This window comes from Podarcis gaigeae (assembly GCF_964106915.1).
Source record: "Podarcis gaigeae genome assembly, chromosome: 15".
Lineage (NCBI taxonomy): Eukaryota > Metazoa > Chordata > Lepidosauria > Squamata > Lacertidae > Podarcis > Podarcis gaigeae.
The window spans coordinates 11,636,399-11,662,562 of record NC_139692.1 but is presented as its reverse complement, the minus strand read 5'-3'; the positions used below and the strand labels follow the sequence as shown (position 1 = coordinate 11,662,562).

The 26,164-nt window shown below is 45.2% G+C and overlaps 1 protein-coding gene across 6 annotated transcripts in view; it reads left to right on the top strand.

Annotated features, from left to right (window-relative positions):
* PKNOX2 (PBX/knotted 1 homeobox 2) overlaps positions 1-26,164 on the top strand; it is a 438,447-nt gene that overhangs the window by 321,046 nt on the left and 91,237 nt on the right. For all 6 annotated transcript variants that reach the window (XM_083713657.1, XM_083713654.1, XM_083713659.1 and 3 more), the window contains one exon: positions 24,475-24,646. In XM_083713657.1, the coding sequence (XP_083569783.1) occupies positions 24,475-24,646 (172 nt within the window). The remainder of the gene's footprint in view (positions 1-24,474; positions 24,647-26,164) is intronic.

Below are 26,164 nucleotides of genomic sequence, written 5' to 3'. Positions count from 1 at the left end.
TGGCCTGGGGCTATCTTGTCAGCGAGATGCTGCACAGAGGCTGCTTCGTAGCCGCCTTTGTCAATAGACTGAAAAAGACAGGTTCCAGTGCATGTTCAACTAGGTGAGCCTCAAGCTGAGGACTTAAAAGAGATTTGCTTTCTTTGTTGGAGCTGGAGTTAAATTACAGGCAACAGAATGGTGATGTGGCAATGAATGTTTTGAACGATGGAGGAAGAATGGCTTAGGGGCCCTGTCTGCGTGATCCGTTTCTTCTTTGGCAATGCAAATGAATTTTGATTCTCGCTGGCTGAACGCAGACCACTTCTGTTTTAGGGGTCGGACATATTCAGAACACTCAAAAGTAAGGTTAACTCCTGATTTAAAGAAATCTAAAAATTTCCTGCAGGTAGGTAAAGATAAAGAACCCCCAGGCGGTTAAGTCCAGTCAAAGGGGTTGTGGCGCCCATCTCGCTTTCAGGCCGAGGGAGCTGGTGTTTGTCCACAGACAGCTTTCTAGGTCATGTGGCCAGCATGACTAAGCCGCTTCTGGTGAACCAGAGCGGCACACAGAAACATTGTTTACCTTCCCGCTGGAGTGGTACCTATTTATCTACTTGCACTGGCATGCTTTTGAACTGCTAGGTTGGCAGGAGCTGGGACAGAGCAATGGGAGCTCACCCTGTCGTGGGGACTCGAACTGCCAACCTTCTGATTGGCAACCTTCTGATTGGCAAGCCCAAGAGGCTCAGTGGTTTAGACCACAGCTCTACCCACGTCCCTCTATCCTGGGAGTAAGCTCCATTGCATTCAGTAGGAACATGGAAAAGGGAACCAGCGCTGCTCACCCCACAAAGCAGCCAAATGAGAAACAGGTATGCTCCAGGTGCAAAGGATGTTGGTTGCCAGTTGGAAATAAAACTGTAGAAGGGAGAAGGGGGATTAGTTGCCGTGCTGAAACCTTTTCCATCTTGTAGTATCCTGGAAGAAGTCATGGCTGACTAGAACCTGGAAGAGGAGCATGTTTTGTTGCTGGTCCCACTTGTCGATATCTAAAAGCACTCTTAAAACAATATTAAAATGTATAGCATAAAAATAACATCTTAGAGAAGAGCCTTCACCAGAGGTGACATAATAGCGGTGGTAAATTAATTGCATGCATATAATACTCATTTGCTTGAACACCACCAGTGATAACTCATTTTGGGGAATCGCTCTTTGCTTTCTGCACCCACGGCCGACTGCCAATGGGCAGCCAATTGTTGGTGCGGTGCTTGAGTATGTCAACACTCCTGAAGGGACTTGCGATGCCAGCGCTATGCGAAAAAATCCCTCTGCAAATGAGCTGCGTGAGTGAGGCAGCCTGCAATTTTGAGTCCTTTTGTAATTTTTGATTTCACACTGCATATTAGCAGAATTGTGTTTTATATGTGAAGAAAGGAGCTCGAGAAAAGGGAAGCAGAGACTTTCATGCAGGATAGAACAGCGGCGGGTGGGGTAGGGTGGCAAGGCAAGGAGAAGTGTGTTTGAATCGAAGCCTTGTATATCACACTGAGTGCCTAGAGGGGATCCTTTTTGTTTTTTTGTGTGTTTTTTTAATTAAAATTTCTTGCCTCTGGGTAGCATGACAGTTCAAAACCGCATTGGGGATTTTTCATTTCATGTCAATAAATTTAACAAGGCCCTATTCAATTCAAATTAAGGCTTAAGCTGTATCTTTTATGCTCTCCTCTTGGAGAGGACAGATAAAAAAGAAAAATATATGTGGCACTTAATTTCTCTTCTCGCACCTGCATGCTGATGTGCCAAATCCCCCAGCCTAAGTTAAAAGAGAGCAGTAAGAGGAGAACGTGATAGCAGTAAGTTTGTGTTGGTGATGATTGATGTGTTAGGAAAGACAATCTCTTTCCACCAATCCAAAACTTCAGAACGAAGTGCCTGGTTCTGAATGGAACGTGCAGGAGTGTCTTGTTTGCAACACACTTTGGGAGAGCCTTTGTATAAGGAGCAGTACCTGGGTGTGTTTATTTTACTCTTCTCCTTCCATCCCCTTTTCCAGTTGCTCTGTGTCTATTAGACTGCAAGACCATGAGCAGGGCTAGTGCCATCGCTCCTAATTTTTGTTCAGCACCTATAGATTTTAGATCTTTCCTAAATCCTCATCGTTGTTTGCATGATTGTTCTGTGTTGGTCAGTAGGACACTGACTGTGGCTGGATGGGTGGGTGGGCAGGAACAATGGAGGGTGGGTGGGTTTTGTTGTTATGAAACAGAAAATTCAGTATTTTAATAATTAAAGTAACAAGAATGATTGGGGCTAAGTTCCTCTCAGAAGTATTAAGAAACAGAAACCCACATGCTTGGATGAAACATAGCGATCGCCTTGAAACCCTTTCCCTGTACTTCTGTTTAATTTTGCTTTTGAAAATGTTTTTGGGGGTTTTGGACTGAAATAAAGTGTGTGTGTGAATGTGGAATGAGAGGTGGTGCCATTTTGTGCAGCAAAATGTCTTAGACTTCCCTGACATTGATTAGTATCCATATAGAACTTAAAGAAGTAACTTTCTCCTGGTGTAAACTATATACACTTTCTTATATATGTAATAGGGACGCAGGTGGTGCTGTGGGTTAAACCACAGAGCCTAGGACTTGCCGATCGGAAGGTCGGTGGTTCGAATCCCCGTGACAGGGTGAGCTCCCATTGCTCAGTCCCTGCTCCTGCCAACCTAGCAGTTCGAAAGCACATCAAAGTGCAAGTAGATAAATAGGTACTACTCCGGCGGGAAGGAAAACGGCGTTTCCGTGTGCTGCTCTGGTTCGTCAGAAGCAGCTTAGTCATGCTGGCCACATGACCCGGAAGCCAATAAAGCGAGATGAGCATTGCAACCCCAGAGTCGGCCATGACTGGACCTAATGGTCAGGGGTCCCTTTACCTTAACAAGAATGATAATGAGTGATGCTAATTGCAAAATAATATTAACGTATGTGAAATCTGGCTGTGTATCAGTGATATATCAGGAACATTTCTGTCTCTTTTTTCTTACACACACACACACCAGTACATAGTATGTCCATGCCTACAAGAGACAACAGCAAAACTCAGTTGTGGCACACTTGATTATGTCCATCTCCTGTTTTGTTCATGCCACTTACGGAGTTGGCCTTTGATCTCTTCCATCTTCTTCCACTTTTCCCATCTGAAATACATTAGTTGCTATGGAAATGCATGGAGGAGGGCCCATGCAACTCCCAAATGCAAAGTAAAGGCAGTTTAATAACTGGTGCCTTGGCCTGAAAAATGCTCTGGATTACTTAAGGCCATTACTGCTGTACGTGTCTAATTTGTGTACACTCAGCGATGTGCTCCATAGAAGCAGCTAAGGATAGGAAGAGATACACCACCATACCAGGAAATGCAGCTTCAGAGAGACTTAAATTCCGACAGCCAAATTCTCATTTCTTACTTCCTGGTTCTCATTTAGCTGAGCTCCTTCGCTGAGCTGGCATACCTCATAGCAGCAACAGTGCGCTGGTCGGAGCTGAGCAAGGAGGTCGCCACAGTAGGATCCAGGAGCAGCGAGAATAAGCTGAGATCCAGGAAAGGCTACCATGAGCCAAGCAAAGTTTCAACCTGATGTCAGCGGCAGGACTGAGGAGGAATTGTGGGGGCCGCCCCTCCTTCTCCTGAACCTTCCTGAGAACAGGAGGACAGTATAGATTCAGAACAGTGGTTTGCAGAAGGGCATAGTCCAGAGGCTGCAGAGAGGAGAAGCTGGGAAGTATTGGGAGAGGAACAGCAGGAAGTAGAAGAAGAAGCACCAGGGGAGAGACAGCTGACAGACTCAGTGTCCTTGGAAAGCATTCCTGACCTCTTCTCTCCCAGGACTAGGTGAGCATTGAGAGTAGTAGAACAGAAAGCTCAGAGACAGAAAGCTCAGATTAGCCGACGCAAGGGTGACGTAGAATAGGAGAGACGTAGGGGGTGGGACTTTACTTGGAGCAACACCATTATCTAGGGAAGACTGCATTCCTTTGTCTCTCTCTGTGAATAGTGAATAAAATTACTTGGTAATTTATTGTTTATCTGATTCTTGGCTGCCACCCTGGGAAGGATTGGATTCCCCAAAACCCGACGCCTGAACAGAAAGCCTTTAGTGCAGCCTTTCTCAACCTTGGGCCCCCAGATGTTGTTGAACTACAATTCCCATCACCCCTAGCTAGCAAGACCAGAACTCAGGGATGATGGGAGTTGTAGTCCAACAACATCTGAGACCCAAGGTTGAGAAACACTGCTTTAGTGGCTCTATTCCAGGCATAGGCAAACTCAGCCCTCCAGATGTTTTTGGCCTACAACTCCCATGATCCCATCAGGGATTATGGGAATTGTAGTCCCAAAACATTTGAAGGGCTGAGTTCGCCTATGCCTGCTCTATTCTTTCGAAGAGGGCCAATGGGTGGAATCAACTAGGAACCTACGGCCCTGGACCATAGCTCTCCCTATCTCTGAACATTTTCCTTGCTGGTTGGTGCTAATGGGAGTTAGACTGCTACAATATTGCAGGGTGTGTGTGTGTGAATAGATTCCCCATTCCTGGCGTAGACAGATGCTCTACCTCAGGCATAGGCAAACTTGGTCCTCCAGATGTTTTGGGACTACAACTCCCATGATCCCTCGCTAACAGAACCAGTGGTCAGGGATGATGGGAATTTTAGTCTTAAAACATCTGGAGAGCCGGGTTTGCCCATGCCTGCTCTACCCTGTATCCCTATTGACTTACTAGTTGGGGCTATTGCATCTTTCTATTTCACGGGCCATATTTGTGGTACCAGTGATCCTAGCTGTGATGATGGGAAGGGTGCATTCGGTATTGTTGCTTAAGCGTGTATAAAAGGTAAAGGGACCCCTGACCATTAGGTCCAGTCATGGCCGACTCTGGGGTTGTGGCGCTCATCTTGCTTTAATGGTCGAGGGAACTGGCGTGCAGCTTCCGGGTCATGTGGCCAGCATGACTAAGCCACTTCTGGCAAACCAGAGCAGTGCATGGAGACGCCGTTTACCTTCCCACCAGAGCGGTACCTATTTATCTACTTGCACTTTGAGGTGCTTTCAAACTGCTAGGTTGGCAGGAGCAGGGACTGAGCAATGAGAGCTCACCCCGTCATGGGGATTCGAACCACCGACCTTCTGATCGGCAAGTCCTAGGCTCTGTGATTTAATCCACAGCGCCACCCGTGTCCCTTAAGCGTGTATGGCAGCCCGCAAAAAATCCTTTGCGGGGCAACCACTGTGCCACAGGAGAGGGAGACGGTTCTTAAGTGGTTTGCACCTATTATGTGCTTAGTGGTGATGTGAGTCAGCTTAGACTCTAAAGAGCTGGTTGAGGATAACACATTTTTTGTCTACAGCGGTTTAATCTATTTCACCATAATGGACAGAAGTGCTTGTTTGTTTTTTGGCTGTTGTGGAAGTGATGCTGCCTGAAAGTCATAACTCATGTGCAGTCATTGCAACATTTAGCGGAACCCCCATTTATATCCGGAAGCTTTCTTCTGCCAGAGTGCACTCTACGCTTTCCGTAGACATCCAGAGAAATGCACTTTCTGATAGATTTATGGTTAGTGCTGAAATTTATAACTCACTCAGTTGTGTGGGGATCATTTTCTATTTTATTTTCCTTTAATATCTAGTTAAAGCAGCCTTTTTTTCTTGGAGACAATAGAATAAAATGTTTCTGTTGGGAGCCTTTGGCTTTGAGGTTGTTCGCCGCTGAAAAAGATTCTGTGGAAAACACTCCTTCGTGCAGGTTGCAACAAACCTCAAAACCTTGCTTACAAGTTCTTCGTTGATGCTTCGAAGATACGGGAGGGGTCCAAGCCCTGCCTCCCTTTATTCCGAAACTTGCGCAAAGTTTTATGGAATAACTGTCCCATTGGGAGGGAGGAGGAAATTAGAAAACTCAGGTGGACTGTGACTCTCACCTCAGTTCTTGCAGACATTGAGGGAGGTATTCAGCTTTTCAAACACTCCTGCTTGATTTCTTGAGACATCTCTAACCCCCAAATTCTATCAATTTCAGTAGAATCTGATTGCAACTAAATTGGCCTGAATCCAATAAATGTGAGTTCACTCTTGTGTGTGTGCAACAGATTGGAGTAAATGGTTGTATATGTCCCTGCTGGCCTTATAAACAATGAGTCAATGAGCATCTAAGAGACTTTTAATGTAATGCAAATGCACTTATATGTGCTAATTCTGGGAATTCTTGATCACGTTTGATGACAGATTTTTGGTATTATGGTCTCTAACTTTTGGAGGGGGGGAGACAAGTGAGGCAGATTAAAAAGGCCATGGAAAATGTTACTGCTGGGATAATTACTTGGACTAAACAAAAAGCCATCAAATCGAGAGCTGGAGGAGAAATTCTGCCCTATCGATGTGGGGCGGATCAAATCAAGGCCGCAGGACTTCACATGCTTAATGATACCCATGCTGTTTTGCATACTTAAGTGTCCAGACATCATTCCACAGCCCAAAAGCAATGAATGCCTGGGACATCCAAACAGGACTCCCCACCCCCTGAGTAAGAACTATAAAATTTATTGAACTCAGATTAGGTTAGAAATATCCATTTGAATTGCAAACGGGTAGATAAGGTGGAGAATACTGGAAAACGGCAACAGTAGCGTAGCATGGGTTGTCAGCACCCGGGGCAAGGCAAGGGAAGTAATTTGTGCCCCCTAACCCGTGGATTTGTGCCCCCTAACCCGTGGATTTGCGCCCCCTAACCCTAACCCCCAGATGTTGCGCCCGGTGCGGCCGGCCCCCCCTGCACCCCCCACGCTATGCCACTGAACGGCAACGTGTCCATGTGGGAATCTAGGGAAATTAGTACTGATTATGATGGTGATGAATTAACTAAAGGTGGTTCTGCACTAAGAGGTTAGCATGAAATTGCCATGCTTTGTTCACTCTGTGCGGCATCTGCATGAAGTTGGCATCAAATTGTTGGGCCATTGCTTGCCCCCTGTGGGACTTCCATCTTCCCCTGCCCACCTTGACTGCAGAAAGTCTTACATTTTCTTTTTTTAGACAGAGTGGAATAATCGCCGCAAGGATAGATTATTCCACTCAGTCTTGAAAACTGCCGTAGTTTTCAAGAGGTGTGAATGGTATCCTCTGGAACATCTTCACTATTGCTGTTCCAGTCAGTGCTATTTTATATATATCTCTGCGTGTGTTATCCATCTTTTACAGTGGAGTTAATATGTTTCTTTCGGTTACATTAAAAAAAGAATCACACAATAGTGCTTTAATGAAAAAGTGTTATGGTGCTAATTTAAAAAAAATACTATTTTGTTTTTTTTATATAAAACCCCCCCACTGCTTCTAGGTCACAATCATTTCTGAGCTTTGGATTTGCATGAAAAGTTTGTAACACTGAAAAACTTTTTTTTCTAATTAAAAAATCCAACAGATCTTTAATTTATTGATTTATTTATTTTTTAAGTGCTTTGGCACAAATGTAAAAATCAGCCTTAAAATGGCTTCTGGGGTGAACTGTGACTTCCCCATCCGCACAGCTATACCCATTGCAGCAGATGGAACATCATGGGGTGGACACACCAAAATAACTAGAAATTCAGCTGCAATTCTGTTTGTAGCTTACAGCAGAAGAGCAATGACTGGATAGTGCTAGGAGGAGGCTGAGTGTGGAGCTGAGCATGACGCAGCTTCAGTGACTGGCTCCTCCAGAGCGCTTGGTCTTCTCCAGACGGTGCGACGGCGCACGTGTGACATCACACACATTCAACACATATGACATCACACACACACTCAACACACATGATGTCACACACGTGCAACACATGTGACGTCACACACACATACCATTCCCCCTCAATGCTGAGGGCAACTTGCCGCCTATGCTTCTGGGAATGTTCTGTTCCAAGTTACTTCATCCTTTGTGGCACATACACAGGACAGGACTTTTTCAGTAGTGGCACCCAGGCTCTGAATGTCCCTCCAATGCTCTTCCAAGGCTCTTAATTCCTCCTCACTACCACCTTAGAAAGATCCAGGACTTTTTTTTTCAGTTCTGGCACCTCTCAGGTGGACGCCATTGCCATTATAAGAGGACAAGGGAGCCATTCATGGTGAGTCAAATCAGGATCAAATCAGAAACCTGGGCGGCTTCTCTAAATCAGGGATGTCCCTGAAAAATAGGGACACTCAGAGGCTCTGTTAGGATACAGTGAAGATTTTCCTCCACATGGCATCATGAGCTGTTGACAGGCTACTGACACTGGTGTTTCCACTGGCAGTAGCCAGCATATGATTAGGCTTATTCAATTTCTATAAAGCGCCCCCAACCTTCTGCCATGACTGGTGCTAGTGGTAGGGCTTTGGATATAGCGGCACACCATTCAGCCCCACTGCTCCCCAAACAAGAGCTAAGGTTGTTCCTTTAACTGTTTGCCATTGTTGTTGTCACTGTTGTAGACCCTGAGGAGAATGGGGCTGCCTGGGCCAGGACAGAGAGGGAGAATGGGGCTGACAGGTGACCTTGCAGAGGCATCTAGTGGGCTGGGAAGGTCTCTACCTCAGTTGGGAGAGCGTAAAGGATAACAGGGAAGTTCCCATGGGGGGGTGGACCTCCCTTGTCTTGTCTCATCCCTTCATCAGTCCCTGCAGTGCAAGGCATGGGCTCCACCTCTGGGGCTTTCAGAGAGGCCAGCTCTGGCTCGTCCATTTTGCCTGTCTGGCCACCAACTCTGCCTCTGGAGTTGTCAGAAATCCTGTCCTGTCCCACCTCTCCAGAGGCAGTCATTACCTCACCTGTCCCATCCACTTCTTATGAGGCAGTAACACCTCCTCCATCACCCAGCTCACAGAGATGCCAACATCCTCCATCACCACCTCGCACAGATGTCAACAGGCATGCCTTCAGTTCAGCCTTCTTGGAGAAATGCCCGGTTGCTTGACCAGTCTCCAGAACAGAACCATTTGCCACACTAAGTCGTGTTTGCAGCGGGCATGTTGTTGTTGTTGGACCAGCGTCTTTGCTTGTGCAGTCACACCTCACGTTACGTTTGCTTCATGTTACGTTTTTTCAGGTTGCTTCCTGCAGCGACCTGGAAGTACCAGAAAGGGATACTTCCAGGTTTCGCCGCTCGCACATGGGCACAAGCGCCAAATCGCGCTGCGCACCTACACAGATACGGCGCTTCAGTTTGCACTCTTTTCATGTTGAAAATGGGTGTCTGGAACGGATCCCATTCGCAACCAGAGGTACCACTGTATAGGCATATGTAGCACCTGCTGTGCCTTTGAACTGCGTTTTGCACCAACCTGAGCGGTGAATATTTTGGTAGAAACCAGTTCTTCATCAAGTTGGATCCAGGACTATTGCTATGAGTGTTGAACTGGAAGCCCAAAACAGCAGAATATAAATAGTTTAATAAATAATACCTTCTTGCAGGTAGGATCAAGCACTGGGGGGGGGGGGATGAATTTTGCTCTTTAATAAAAGGGACCATAGCTCAGTGGCTGAGCATAGACTTCACATCCCAGGTGTAATCCCTTGTATCTGCAGCTAGAAGGTTTAAGTAATCCAGGTATAGAAAAGGCCTGAGACACGGGTTTCAGTCTGTGTTGCTAACCTCATTTGGTTTTGCCACACAGCACAGTGCCTGTAAACAGTTATCAGTGGTAGTCATGCAAATCACACACACTTTATAGTGGAAGAAGGAGCAGCTCGGATCCCTCTTTGCCAATCTGTGATAAATGAGCAGTGCGGATCTAGCTGTCCTGTGGATCTGCAAGAGGGGGGCCAAGTAAGCAACTGGTAGGTGAAAGACAACTTCCGGCTCCCGAACTAAATATCAGAGTTAATGCCCTGCTAAATTGTTTTTTCTGTCTGTTAGCGTCGGCTGTAAAAGCCGAAATGCCGAGTCCCTTGCACACGGCAGAGGCTTCCAAGGTCGCTCATGGGGGAAGGCAAGAACTGCCCGGCAGTCAGACCACGGTACAGTTGGTTGGCTCTCTAATTGAGGTCGGCTTTCCCGGCCAAGGTCACTCGGAAGAAAATGGTTGAGTGGCTATGAAGTTACTGCTCGGGTTTATAGTGTGTCGGGAGTTTTATCACCCATAAAAAGAACTTTGCAAAATTATTTCTTCCCCCTTGCTCTGCCTCCACAAAACATGTTTCCAGAGTCCCGCTAGTCAGTGAGATGTCTTTCAGTTTCATCATGCGTGACGGTTTCTTCTTCGCAACCTTTTCATATTCTAGAAGCTGCGATTTCCTTGCCGGTTTGGGCAAAGCAGGAGGAGCATAAATGCTGCGATTATTATTATTATTATTACTACTACTACTACTACTACTACTTTCTTAGCCTCTGCAAAGCAGACTTGAGTCCCTTTCTCTCCAGAAAATGTACATAAAAATGGTTTCTCCCCTGCCATGAAAAACAAAAACCAAATAAAAGCCTGAGTCTACATTTCTTTCTCCTACATGGAAGAATTAGGAAAAGGTGCTGAACCTAAGTTGTGTCATTGACATTCATGAGTTAGGGGGCTCTGTCACCTTCTTGACATAGGACAGGTCTCTCTTTCAAAGAGTTCTCTGTTCGAAGGGCTGCCCTGTCCAGTTCTGGCTTAAAATTGAAGATCCTTAAGAAGGGAGAGCAGGAGGCATCTAGAATTTGTCCATCCACAGTGAGCACCAAGACACAAGGCTTCGGAGGCACTCAAGTCACTTGGTCACAGTTTTCCACACCATGTGGAGATGTAACATGGTTCCTATTTAAATTATAGTAATTAGTTCTGAAGTATGCATCTATACCATGGGTAGGCAAACTAAGGGACAGGGGCTGGATCCGGCCCAGTCGCCTTCTAAATCTGGCCCATGGATAGTCCAGGAATCAGCTTGTTTTTACATGAGAAGAATGTGTCCTTTTATTTAAAATGCATTTTGGGTTATTTGTGGGGCATACAAATTCATTCATTTCTTTCCCCCCCCCCCATTCATTCCCCCCCCCCAAAAAAATATAGTCCGGCCCCCCACAAGGTCTGAGGGACAGTCCCCCTGCTGAAAAAGTTTGCTGACCCCTGATCTATACATACAAATTAGCGTACACAAATCTTATGCAAATAGCTATCCCTTTTTGGGATGATGTATTCCCTCTTTGGGGGCTCGGTCTAAATGGTCACACTATTTGCATTATACGTGATGTTAAATATGTCCCAACAGCTCTGGCAAAAGCAAGTCGCTTAGCATTACTTCGCTATGGAGGGAGAAGGTCAGCTCACGAAAGCTCATCATTTATATTGAAACAGAGGGGACTGTTCACATCAGAATGCATGTGCGCATGCCATTTCAACTGTCTGGGTAACGGGGACACCCCTTTTTTGTGCAAGAGCACAGCAGCCATTTTGGGCGCTGCAATTTTTGCTCTCAGATCTTGACCCCAGAAAGCACTTTTCCAGGGCTGCGACCTCACATGGTGCCCTAGAATACATGCTTTTGGGTGCTGTGCTCTCATGCGAGAGCACGGCCCCCAAAAATGTGGGTCTTTGTGGGCCATGATCTCACACAGGCCATTTGACTTCTGGGAGAGCATCCTTTTTTTTGCCTCGACGTGTTGGAAGGTATGTTGTGTACAGAGTCTACCTTATAACACCTCAAGGATCTACACTGGTTCCCAGTACGTTTCCGAGTACCATTCAAAGTGTTGGTAGTGACCTTTAAAGCCCTAAATGGCCTCAGCCCAGTATACCTGAAGGAGCATTTCCACCCACATTGTTCAGCTTGGACACTGAGCTGCAATACGGCCGCAGTTTATTCATTATTTGGCCTACAAATTCCCAGACCTCGTTTCACAGTCATTTATCCCGAGGTAACAGTCCCTGAACCTCATTTAAAACCTCTGGCTTGCTGCAATGTTCAAGGGGTATATGAGAGGTGATTGGTGAGTCAACAATCCCTGCCAAATGCTCATGACTCGACTCTCGGGTTTTTTTTCTGGGATGAGAAATTATTCAAAATAGTGATGGCCGACTGGTGGCCCATGAGCCAAATCTGGCCTGCAAAGCAATTTTATCAGGCCCTAATTATATGGGAACACAGAGAGGCCTGATAATTCTTGGGGATGGGATTCAGATTCCATAAAATGACACGGTGACCTGCAGATGACAGAAAATAAATCAGCAAGCATGCTCTGTAGCTTCAACATCCTTGTTTGTGGTATAGATGGGATTTTATGCCGGGATAACAGCCCCTGGGCTAATAATCCTCAAACAGCATCCTTTTCCCCTTTCCGTATTAAATGAGAACCCTGTTAATAAATAAAGGGGGGAACCTGTGTACCTGTCACAACATCACGGTTTTAATGTGAGGAATGTGTTTTTGCTGTCTTTTAATTTTGTAATGTAGAGTAGCATACAGTATATCCCTATCTGTTGCCCCTTACGGGAAACTAGGCAGCAAGAGCCACATACTGGTATTCTAAAATCCTGATTCCCCCCCCCCCCTCCCCAGCCTTCTTCCCTTCCTTCCCTCCCCTGTCCGCATTCTCTCCTGGCAGTTCCCCTCCTGGCTCACTTGCAAGGCAGAACAGTGCTGAATGTGCTAAATTAGGCCATTAGAGGAATTCATTTCTCTTTATTAGCGTGTGTCAAATCCTTTTTATTAGTGGCTGAAAACGACCTCTCTTCTGCAGTAAAATGTCAGGCCAGTTCAGCCCTTTTATTTGTTCTGCGCTGACGAGGATCAAACTTTCCCTGAATTAGTGTAGAGAGATTTATTTCCTCCGAATTCTGAATGGCTTGAGAGAGGGAGGGAGGGAGGGAGAGAGAGAGAGAGAGAGAGAGAGAGAGAGAGGGAGATGGGGGGGGTTCGCCAGTGCGTTCTGCTCAATATCAGGGCTCGTTTTACTCAGCCTAGGGTCCTTCCAGCTGATTTTTTTTTAAAAAAAAATACTGTACACTTATTCACACCAATACTGACCAATACCTGGATCTTGTTCACTCATTATGGAAAGAATGTGCTTGCTGAGGGGGTGCTCTTATTCTGAATATTATTATTTAATATTCCTTACCTGCTGTGCACTATAAGGTCCCAGAGGGGGTCACGGCAATCTAAAAATGCAATACAGTGGTACCTCCGGATGAGAACAGGATTCGTTCCAGAGCCCCGTTCACATCCTGAAGCGAACACAACCCACATCTGTGCATGCGTGGATCGCGATTCACCGCTTCCACACATGCGCGTGATGTCATGTTGAGCGTCTGCACATGCGCAAGCAGTGAAACCTGGAAGTAACGCGTTCCGTTACTTCCGGGTCACTGCGGAGCGTAACCTGAAAACGCTCAACCTGAAGCGTATTTAACCCAAGGTATGACTGTATTTAAAACAGTTAAAAGATTCCTGCATTGCAGAGGGTTGGACTAGACTACAGAGGTCAGCAAACCTTTTCAGCAGGGGGCTGGTCCACTGTCCTTCAGACCTTGTGGGGGGCTGGACTTTATTTTGGGGGGGAGGATGAACGAATTCCTATGCCCCACAAATAACCCAGAGATGCATTTTAAATAAAAACACACATTCTGCTCATGTAAAAACACACTGATTCCCGGACTGTCCCCGGGCTGGATTGAGAAGGAGATTGGGCCGGATCCAGCCCCCGGGCCTTAGTTTGCCTACCTATGGACTAGATGATCCTCATAGTCCCTTTCAACTCTGTGATTCTGTAATCTATTAACTGATATTAGCTGTGCTTCCAGCATTGTAGGGGGTTGGACTAGATGGTCCTTGGGGTACCTTCGAACTCTATGACTCTTTGATTGCAATCAAGATCCCCAAATATACATATGCCTCATGTGTCAAAGGTCAGGGTAAAGAGGTGTGTCTTTAGCTTACGATGTAAACTATGTGAGGGAAGGAAAGCCACAACTTAGGGGTTGCCACATATAATTCCCACCTTCTGAGATCAGTGAAACTACCAAAAGGATCTCTTCTGCTGATACTGAAACCTGGGAGGAATCTGTAGGGAAGGAGTCAAACTTTCATGACTTTGAAAAATGATGTTAGTGGAGATATGAAGTTGAGAAGGAGAGTTCTTTGTGTTCAGAGAACAATGGGTATGATCCACTGTGGCAGTTTTAAGTCCTATTGACTTCAACAAGAAGGTAAAGCTCCTCTAGGATGGTGGCTAAGATTCAGCACTTCTCATTTTTTTAAAAATGCTAACACTGTGGCTAATGTTTAAACTAATGGAGGGGGGGGAGAGTTCAACAGCCTAGAAAACCACTTGGATAAGGAGTTTCTTTGATGTCTGCAAAAGCAATGAATTTTTGGAATACTCTGCCTTTTGCAACTATCCTAGGAATTCGGTGGAAAATGACTGGTGTGTGTTTCTTGAGCTTTGCATCACAGCTAAGCTGGTGTATGTTTCCCAGGAAATTTGTGCTTGGCTTCTGAGATGATGAGGATGCCATTACGGCACTCTTAATACATGTCAGCCCTTGCTTATATCCTGAAATAACATCATTATGAAGTGCCATTGACGTTACAGCATAGCCAAAACACCCCAAGCCTGGTATGCCATCTTAATCTTTTGCAAAGCTGCTTCAGATGTACAGGTGTAGTCAGTGAGCTGTCAAAGGTCTTGAAACCACCAAGATGTTGCAAGTACTTGGTAGTTAGCTTTAGCCATGTAAATTTTCAAGTTTACCCAGCATGGTGGTTGATTTTTGTTGTTTAGTCATTTAGTCGTGTCCTACTCTTCGTGACCCCATGGACCAGAGCATGGCAGGCACTCCTGTCTTCCACTGCCTCCCACAGTTTGGTCAAACTCATGTTTGTAGCTTCGAGAACACTGTCCAACCATCTTGTCCTCTGTCGTCCCCTTCTCCTTGTGACCTCCATCTTTCCCAACATCAGGGTCTTTTCCAGGGAGTCTTCTCTTCTCATGAGGTGGCCAAAGTATTGGAGCCTCAGCTTCAGGATCTGTCCTTCCAGTGAACACTCAGGGCTGATTTCCTTCAGAATGTTTTTTTTTTTTTATAATAATAATTTTTATTAAGGTTTTCCAAATTAAAACAAATTAAATCCAATTTATAAACTTTTTGCCAATAACCAGGACTTCCCCTCCCTACCCCCTCTTGTGTTCCAAATCTTCCAAATAAGCAATTAAATTCAACAAGTTCTTATCCCCAAATTACACTCATCATCAATAACCCAATTTATCCAAATTCCCATCCCCTAAGATCGATCTATTCCCTTCCACGAGTTCCCCCCTTTCAAACATAGTACAGATGGAAATAAAATAAATATGAGTAGTGATTTTACAACCTTTGGATTCCAACTTTCCCTCCCCTCTTTCCCCTTTGCGTTTCACCTATCCCTCTACTTCTAATATCTTCCTGGAGTTCCCACATTACACTATGTCCCTCAGGTTCTTTGCCAGTCTTTAATTACGAGTGTCCAATCATAGAAGGAGTCTATCAAAAAAGGGGCCCATTTCTTCTATCCAGGTTTTTATATCCAGGAGTAAAAACTCCAATTTTGTTTCCATAAGCTTGTCAAACCTGGATATCCCAAATGTTCCCTCTCCCAGTTCTGTCCAGTTCTTGTTGTTTCCTTGTTCTTGTCAATCATTCTCCTCCTTTTTGTTTCTCTGTTCTCCCACAGAAATGTTCTTTTTCCAAAGGTTTCTAGTGTCTCTGCAGAGGCTTGTTATTCAGGAGCAAAGCATTGCATCATGTTCCTTTCATTTTGCAACAAATAGTTCCATTGTTTCCTGTAGTGTATAGACCTCTGTAGACAAAATAAAGTTCCATTCCTGCAGTTTCCCAGGAGATTAAAAGTTCCATTCAACTGTTCAAGTTTCCTGTCAAAAACACATGCAATATCCCTCAGCTCCTCTAGATGGATTACAGTAGCAAAGTTCCTTCCAGAATCACATCCACCAGTCCAAGTAGCTTGTTAGCCCATATTTGAAACAGTTTATGTTCAATTTATAACAAATGTAACCGGCAAAGTCCTCATAACAAAGTCTCTATTTTAATCTTCCTTTTTGACAGCTCTTTGACAGCTGTCAAAACCTCCATTGCTCTTCTCCAGGCAGTTTCACGAATCGCTCCAGGGATTCCGGGGGGAGGGGTTGCTTTTTTAAAACAATTCCACTTTTCTCCTCCAGCTCAATCTTATAATTTTCCCTCGCGAAGTTGCTAATTCGGCGAAATAAGGTTACACTCGATCTTAGTTGTCCAGTCCTTTGTTTTGGCTCTTCTACAATTTAGGGGTGGGCTGACTTCCTTTTTTCCGCCTCCCCCGTTCGCTCCAAATTTTAAAAATTTATCCCTTTTTTTTTAGTCCATATTCCAATTACTCACGGGTTCTTCTTTAGATCCAAATTTTCAATAGAAGAAGTCAGCGCTCTCCGCCGGATGGCATGCGGCTGCGCTCGGCAGGGATAGCAGAGAACTCAAAGCACCACGCTTCTCCCCGGCACCCGATCCGTAGCCTTTAAAAAGGCTCCTTCACGAGTCGGGAGAGCGCTAACGGTGCCAGCCGAGTCTCCATGTCCACGGCCTCCTCTGGCCGTGGTTTTTAAGGGTCCCTGCATCGCCGGTGCGGTAGGACCCAGCCCCTGCCAAGCAGGCTCCCTCCAGAGCTCGGAGGGAGTCCGCCATTCGGCGATGGCGCCGACCCGGAAGTCTGATTTCCTTCAGAATGGATAGGTTTGATCTTCTTGCAGTCCATGGGACTCTCAAGAGTCTCCTCCAACACCATAATTCAAAAGCATCAATTCTTTGGCAATCAGCCTTCTTTATGGTCCAGCTACCAGTTCTCATTTTTCCCTGACTCCAAGGATTAGTGGGGCAACTAGACCTGGAACCTGGGAGCAAAGTCCAGCATCTAGAGAGTGGCAGATGATGGAAGATGCAGCAGTGCCCACAGAGGCCTAGGCTGATCACGACAGCCAACAGCATCCTTCCTTTCATCTTTTTAAAAACCCTTCTACATTCCTTATCTGTTACAGAAAAAAAGAAAAAGCCACAGTTTTGCCGCCCTGATTTTGAAAGAATTCTGTGAGCATGTACAAGCCTTTTTGCTCTAGCATGTTAGGGGTGTAGAAGCAGCTGTAATTATTATTATTATTATTATTATTATTATTATTATTATTATTTATACCCCACTTATCTGGCTGGGTTTCCCCAGCCACTCTAGGCAACTTCCTGCAAAATATTAAAATACAATAATTCATCAAATATTAAAAGCTTCCCTAAACAGGGCTGCCTTCAGATGTCTTCTAAAAGTCAGGTGGTTGTTTATTTCCTTGACATCTGGTAAAAATGGTAATGGTAATGGGGTGGTTCATGACTGGAGTAATATGAGTGGCTTCCTAAAATGGTTCTCAACATCCAGGTTCTACATTTGTGTAGCTACACCTTTGCCTTCGGAGGCCAGGTTCCCTGCTGTAGAAGATATAAATATTTCCCAATGAAAGCAGGGTTGCAGATGCAGCTCAGTCCAAACCTGCCAAGGTCAAGCAGTCTAGGATCAAGCACAACTCGGAGACAAAGCTGAGCAGCAGTCCGAGGGCAACATCAGAAAGAGTCCAAGAAACATACAACAGAGGAAGGCAGCACAACTTGAATCAGATCCTAGAAGCCTAAACTACTCCTTAACCACAGCTGCTGGCAGGGAGTATTAGTAGGGCTTGCTTACTCTTAATTGACCCCTCATTCCCAAGCAGATGTACTTTTCTTTTGCCTAAATTCAAAGCTTTTGGTGCTGGAGCTGTCAGCGATGGTTTGTTTTTGTACATATTTGTGTTATGTCTTTTGTGGCTGTTATATTGTAATCTTATGGTTGCGTGTGGAGGTCCCCAAGCCACCCCTCAAATAATTCACACATCACACGTAATTTTAGTTTAAGGTTTTTGGCGCTATTTTGGCCACAACTTTATTAAAATACAAAATCTGTGAGTGGTTGCTTAGACATTGGTTATGACTATCTGTCCCCCCACGTGGGACAGAACTGACTTTCCGAATTCCATCGGAAGCCAGTGAAGGGAAAACAATGTTGGGGATCAGTTGAGCTGAGCAACAGTCCCTCACCGCTCACCCAACCAGCTCCCCAAGGCTTGCCGGCCCTGGTCCCATTTCAGGGATTGGACAAAATTGTGGCAAGCCCCAGGATTCCTTTAACGGACTTTCCTTCCACACCATCATTGGAGAGGCAGGCCCAGCCTATCCTGACCTCTCCTCCACCAATTTTTATAACCAATGCCTAACCGCAACCTTACAAGTTGTGATGAATTGCTAAGTAGTAGGCAAAAACCAAATGGCACCAGCCAATCAGCCAAATGGACAAAATTCCTACTAGTCCCCTGCCCCAATGGTAGATGACTCCATGACAGGCATAGCAAGGTCAACCTGAACACAGGGCGGGTGGGCGGGTGATCCGATGCACTCTGCGAAAGAGAAGGCAAAAGCAGTGTGCCCCAATATTTAAAGCCTATGGTCCCACCCTCCCAATTTGCTACATGCAATTTGCCCCAGTAACCCGGTCAGCCAATTGTAGTGCCAGGCAATAACCATTAACCCGCCTGGCAACAGAGGGCTGGCCCGGCGACCCCCACAGCAACCCGTGCTCTCATTTTAGGGAGAACATGCTTTGCAAACTGCCCCGAGATGTACAGGTAAGAAGGTAAACGGGATCTACAGGTATAAGGCGGTAAACAAATTGTAATAATTTCAGTAGTAATAATAACAGCAATAATAATACCAATTAATTAGGGTGAGAGTAGAACCCAGAGTTATCCTCTTGTTCTACAGCCATATTGTCAGCTACCCACTTTTTCTGTCTGCCACAAGCAGCTTCAAAGCCTTCACAAAAACATTCTGTTTGAGGCCATTTCAGTGAATGAGGTGACCTCCAGGGGGGTTGAATCAATAAAACCACCACTATATTATGTTATTTTCTTCACTTTCTTTAGGAATGACTGTTTCTCATGATGAATGGGCACTCCCATCTATAATGGCTAGAAAACACACCAGCTGAGACTGTGTCCTTGCCTCTTTCATGCACAGAAATAGTATCAATAGTCGGTAAAATAAAACTTTCTGTAACACTCGGAATCCTAGAACTGTAGAGTTGGGACCTAAAGCATCCATGACAGTTGTGAGATAATATACCACATTTAGATCATGGGATGGGCTCAGAGCCTGCACTTTTGGTCACTTGCTTTACCATCTAATAAGACTTTGCTTGATACCACTAATGGAAATTGGCTATGTCTTGCTATTACTGCCATGATGCTTTGCTGAGACTTTAAAATGTTGACTATAATAGCAGGACCAACCCAGTCATTAAGTATCTGATTTCGGTTGTCTATGAAAGGGCAGCAAATTATTGACTCTTCAGTTTACTGCTATTGCGTGTTCAAACCCAGAAACCTCCCCCCTAAATAAATTCACACTTGACTCAATTTTTTGTTTTTGGCAGAATTTAGGCCACAACTTTATTGATTACAGAAAGTGACTGGTTGCATAGGCTCTGGTTCGACTAGCTCCCTGCCATGCATGTAGCACTGACCCAGGGTTCCAGCTTAGGTCAGCCAAGGGTGAACACCTGGATAAGCAGAAAGCCGGGAACGGGCTCACTCCACCACCCAAATGTCCCCCTGGACTCAGGCACGGGCACAACCCCCGTCTCAGGGGTTGACCAAACCATCAAGTCCCTGGATTCCTTTAACATAATACCCTTCACATTGGGATGGCAAGAGCGTTCTCCCATCCCTATCACCTGAACCAGAGCCTATCCACAACTTTACAAGTTGTGACAATTTGCTACGCGGCAGGTGAAACCCAAATGGCAACAGCCAATCAGCCAAGTGGGAAAATTCCTGCTGTGCCCCTGTCCCAATGACAGACAACACACGACGGCATAGCAAGGTCAAGCGCAAAGCCCTAAAAATAGGGAGAGGTGGGCAGGTGTTCCGAATGCACGCGCCGAAAGAGGAAGCTCTGGGTCACGTGCATGGGCATAAATAGGACCCACGAAACATTTGGACTGCATCCCAATGGCCAGATTGCACCCAGCTATGAAGGACCTACCAATCGGGTGTTGTGGCTGACCAATCGTACCCACCCACAACACAGGGTGTCGGTTTTCCAGGTCTCACCGCAATACGTGCCCTCTTTAAGGGAGGACCCGATTTGCCAGGATAGGGAGATGGAATGTGTAGGATTTTCTTCTTCAGATGCTAAAATAACTTGACTGGCCAGTGCATCTTTGCCTTGCTTCTCCACCCTGAGCAGCAAAATTTATTCCTTAGGAACAAAACTTATAATGGGCTGCATCCAATGTGGGGAGCTGTTAGATGATGATGATTTTGTTATCCAATCATAAGAGTTGTGAGGAAATCTCTTCTTCCCCTTACAGTGTTGCAATTCCCAGAGTTCCCAGAGAAGAGAGATTTTGGGAATTGTAGGTTTGTGAAGGGAAAAGAATTCTCCTGTCAGCACCCTTAACAAACTACAGTCCCCAGGATGCTTTGGGGGAAGCCATGACTGTTTAAAGTGGTATGATACTGCTTTAGATGTATAGTGCAGATGGAGCCTAAACCTCTGTGGGTATACTCTTGAGTAGGACCAGCATTGGCTACAACCCAATGTTCCAAACAAGGAACATGTATTTATTTGTTACATGCATGTGCACTGCTAGAGGGAGACAGCAGGGGAAAGCACCCCCCAGACAAGGAACTTGGCTACACACACACACACACACACACACACCACAGTTGCTGGACTCAGAATATTTTTGCGGTGAGGACTCATTGCAAAAATAAGAGTGGAGGGGGTGTTTTGAAGAATCAAACTACATTCATACCTCGTGTTACAGATGCTTCAGGTTGAGTTTTTTCAGGTTATGGACTCACCGAAACCCGGAACTACTGGAATGGGTTACTTCTGGGTTTCAGCAGTCGCACATGCGCAGAAGTGCTAAATCGTGCTTTGCGCATACGCAGAAGTGCCAAATCGCAACCCGCATGTGTGCAGACGTGCCACTGCGGGTTGCGAACATGCCTCCCGCATGGATCACGTTCGCAACCCAAGCATCCACTGTAGAGTGAAAGGGGTGTTTTGTAGAATCAAACTTTGATGATTGACAGTAGAAAACCCTAACCCTAACCCCAACAGGAGTATAAGAATTCCGAGGCTAGGGATTTGTTGTGTTATGTTTGGTCTTTTAACGGACAGAAAGCACAAGTGGAAATCTTCGTGCTGACGGAACACGTTAGTGAATACCACCCCAAGTTTTTGTTTTTATTTTTTTAAGGGAGGCAAAGTGGACAGGATTTATGAAACACAGCTCAAAAAGCCCTGGACGCACCCCCCCCCCCAAGCAATCATTTCTCTTGAATATCAACTTAATAAATAAATTTATTATTTCGGTCACAGACCAGTTCCAGCTCACATACAATATCAGGAAAGTCATAAAACACAATAGGGATACATTTGAATTTGCAATTGGGTATAACAAGGACAATACAGATACAGAATGTCAACTTGCTCCTGTCTTAAGGAACAAACAAAAAAACACACCCTAAAAATTACATGCTGTTATGAGAGTCTGGGAAGGAGATTTTAAGTGTCCTAGCTGGTGTTTTTGCCATCTTCCACTTTCTAGGACTTTGTTCTTTTTGAGCCACAGCAATGTACAAAGAGGTTGCATCCCTCAAAGATTTTGCCAAGGGGTTGCAAACTGCTGCTTCTCTCTCTCTCTCACTCTCTCTCTCGCTCTCTCCTCCCACTGCCTGCACTTTAATTCTCTCCATAACATTGAGAAGGAATTTGTGCTGTGTGCAAAGGTGTGTGCATGTGGAGGGGGGGGGGTTGGGGTGCGTTGCTGAACTCCTACCACCTGGCATTACTGCTTGGATTATTAGTTCCTAGTAATTTAGTGCCCTTGCGCAGGGTCGATTTGTGCCTTTCATTTCTAATTGATCTAGAGGCTGTTTAAATGACAGCAGGCATCTGTTGAGAGTGGGAAGGTTCATAAGGCGAAATAATTCATAACACCGTCTGGAATTTGCCTTTCATATCCCTTAGCTAAGCCTCGGCAGGGCTGCCTAAATTACGACCAGGGAGGATTCCCCCCCCCCCTCCATATTCAGCTCATGGCTTGAAGAATCTTGCATTAAACTGGGATCAGTCTAGATTAGACTGTAATATGCTGCAGTATTAGTAGCTGCAAATGAAGACTTATACCAGAGTTTAACCCCTTCACCTGCTTTTCTCTTTGCCTTGGTCCTGGAAGGCTTGGCTAATCCATTGGTTCCTCCGATTTGTTGATGTGTATAATAGATCTTTCAACCCACCGGACTCCTGGGATAACTTTAGCACTAAAGCATTCAAGACAACAGGTTTCGAAGAAATTAAAACACACTTGCTTTGATTAAATAAAGAGTGACTTTTCAGCCCTTAGTGAAATGGGCATATGGTTTTTCCAGCTCCTCGCATATGTGAAGGCAGGAGGGAAATGTGATATCTGATATTATGTTAGGCCTGCACTGCCAATCTCACCAGCCTTGTTGCCAAATTAGTGTACAGAGGTGTGGAGTACTTAATTTACTTGCAACGCACCTCTTGCCCTTCTTAGTTTCCCTCAGTGTAATGTCAGTTAGCAGATGAGTAGCCCAAGTAAGTTTACTGTTCTCAGTTTAACGTTGCTTACTTGTTTTCCCCTTTAAACTCTGAGCAGGTGACCTTAGTTTCAGGAGTAGTCAACACATGGAGCAGGATTGTGCCTCCTGTCCCAGACTCCCAACCTTCATATGGTAGTTAAGTTGTTTTCCATTGAGTCTACATGGGTACCCTCCAGTAGTGTAGTGGGAAATTCAGAAGTACAGGGTCCCTTCGTTACAGTCACATCCACATTCCCTCCCAGCCATTGTTTATTATACAATAAACTTATGATTGTACAATAATAACACTTGGGGTGCATTGCCTTGTGTTGCCTTTCAGCTAAATCTACTACAGTGGTACCTCGGTTCTTGAACATAATCTGTTCCGGAAGACCATTCGAGCTCCGAAATGTTCGAAAACCAAGGCGCAAAGAGCTGTCTGCAAATTCAATTGAGAAAATTGAAAAACACACAGCGGAAGCCGTTCGACTTCCGAGGCACTTTTGAAAATGGAAGCATTTACTTCCGGGTTTTCAGCATTCAGGGGATGCGGGTGGCGCTGTGGGTTAAACCACAGAGCCTAGGACTTGCCAATCAGAAGGTCGGCGGTTCAAATCCCCACGACAGGGTGAGCTCCTGTTGCTCGGTCCCTGCTCCTGCCAACCTAGCAGTTTGAAAGCAGGTCAAAGTGCAAGTAGATAAATAAGTACCACTCCGGCGGGAAAGTGAATGGTGTTTCCGTGCGCTGCTCTGGTTTGCCAGAAGCGGCTTAGTTATGCTGGCCACATGACCTGGAAGCTGGACGCCGGCTCCCTCAGCCAATAAACAAGATGAGTGCCGCAAAGCCAGAGTCGGTCATGACTGGACCTAATGGTCAGGGGTCCCTTTACCTTTTCAGCATTCGGGTTCCAAAACGTTTGTCAACGGAGGAATTCGAGAACTGAGGTATCACTGTATTTTCTGTGCACGTACAAATGAAGCTCTGCATCTGGGCAGCTGTAAAGAGATCCTGCCTTTTGCATTGTTCCTGAACGAGAATACAGAGCCTTGTGCACAGCATCCTATTGTATTGCTGCTGTTCTTAGCTGGTGCTGTTCTTTCATTGTTTGGCTTTAATTTGTCTTCTTTTGTATTACTCTCTGGATGGCTGCATTTAGTTGCTTGTTTTTAATTTGTGTGGGCTCTTTGAATGGGTAGTATGCAAACATTTTTAAATAAATGTCTTTTTAAAAAAACTTGTATACATGGAGACTGGAGAGGATAGATGTGTGTAGCTCAGGAGCAGTGACTGATGACCCAATCCCATGCCACACACACACACACATGCACACACACACACCATTCCCCAAACGTATGAAAAGAGCTACTGCCATTTCCCAGATGTATGAGTAGGACTTCTTCATCATCAGTTTCCCTGTATGTAGTTTTCCACGCTAGCAGCTGCCTTTACACTCCCCCTGCCAGATACATGTTTTAAGGATGTTCCTTTCCCTTCTCCTCTCCAGACCCCAGTTTTCAACAGTCAGTCAATAATGTGTGGCCAGTATGTTCAATTCTCATTGGTCAGTTTTTTGAGAGTCCCACCCCCTTAGGAGTTCCTTCTAATTATTATTATTTTGTCCTTCTGCAAAGCTTGGGATTGCTCCAAAACTGCTAATGCCACTCACTTGTGCACAGGTGATAGTGTTTTGGTTAAATAATCAATGGCAGTGGAAATAAAGGAAATGGTGGACCTCATCCACAGCATGAGTGAAGTGTGTTTATCTGTGAAAATGACATTGTGTTTTCCTTTTCTCTTTAGACATCCTCTCTTCCCCCTCCTGACCCTGCTGTTTGAGAAATGTGAGCAGGCAACGCAAGGCTCAGAGTGCATCACTTCTGCCAGCTTTGATGTCGACATTGAGAATTTCGTACACCAGCAAGAACAAGAGCACAAACCATTCTTCAGCGATGACCCTGAGCTCGACAACCTGGTAATGGTTTTGCCCGGACCAGTTAGTCATGGAGTGTTGAACATTCTCAAGGGAAGTTAGGTAGATAGATGATCAATAGGTGGGTAGGTAGAGTGGGGGTGGTGCAAAAAGAGAGGGTAGAAAAAATGGTAGTGGAAAAGTAGATGTGATGGAGACTTTTGTTTCAAAATGCACACTAGAGTAAAGTGTGCATACACTGGTGAAAATAACATAGAAAAACACATTATATTATGGGAAATTGCTTTGCAAAAATGTGTAGTTTAGGCAAAATTGCATACAAGCAAGTTTGTGCAAGGAGAAATTTGCACTGGAATGCTTGTGAATTTTCACGAGGACTTAAATTTGCAAACTGGTTTCGAAATGTGGAAAACAGAACTTAAGAATGGACAAATGAGAAACTGAGAGAAACAGAAAACTGGCAGGTTTGGCTATTTCTTTGGTTGACTTTTCTGGTGACTTTTGAGGGCACTATAACAGGCAGAAAGCTTTAATTTTCAATTTTCAGCAGTTAGAGACAGCAGCACAGACACCTACTTTTAAACATTACTCCTCTGCCATTCCTGCCTTAACCAGTTTTTGTCCGCAGTTCCCATGGAGGCAGCAGTCCTCTGTCACGGGTCATCTCACCCCACATTTCATCTGAGGAAGGATGCTACTGTCCTCGTTCAGATGCATTGCAAGATGGTCCCTAAGGGAGGAAGGCCGCCAGCCACCATGGGAAAGCAGCAGCAGAAACTGTTTAAAGGAAAGAGAGGAGTGGGATGAGTTTGCTTTAGTTATGTCACTGCGTGATTTTTGTGGACGAACACTTTTAGTACATTTGCTTCATTTTAATAGGCGTTTATTTATTTAAGGCATTTATATGGCGATTAACCATTAGCATTTCTAAGTGGTGTACATAAAAATAAACCACACAGAGAATAAAACTATAAAAAAATCATCATAAAACTGAGCATAAAACCTGAACACTACATTAAAATGCCTGCTGGAATAAGAAAGCCTTTGTCATGTTCCTGAAGATCAGCAAGGAACTTCTGCCTAACCTTAGTTGGGCAGAAGATCCACAGCTTTGGCCCCACAACATTGAACACAATATATAATGTTGTGCCTTGTCCCTTTAAATTGCTTCAGGGATCCTTTTGCGCGTCAAGGTCCCCAAGCCACCCCCCAATAACTCACACATCACACATCAATTTTGTTTAAGGTATTTTGCATGATTTTGGCCACAACTTTATTTCAATGCACACATGTGAGTGGTTGCTTAGGCATTGGTTACGACTATCTGTCCTTGCCCCAGGGACAGAACTGACTTCCAGATTCCAGTGGAAGCCAGTCAGGGAAACAATATTGGGGAGAAATGAAGCTGGGCATCAGTCCCTCACCCGCATGCTCCTGGGGGCTTGCACAGCCCAAGTCCAATGCCAGGGACTAGGACGAAAAGGATGGCAAGCCCCTGGATTCCTTTAATGGAATTCCCTCTCAGCAACACCATTGGAGGGGTAGGCACTTACCCCTCCA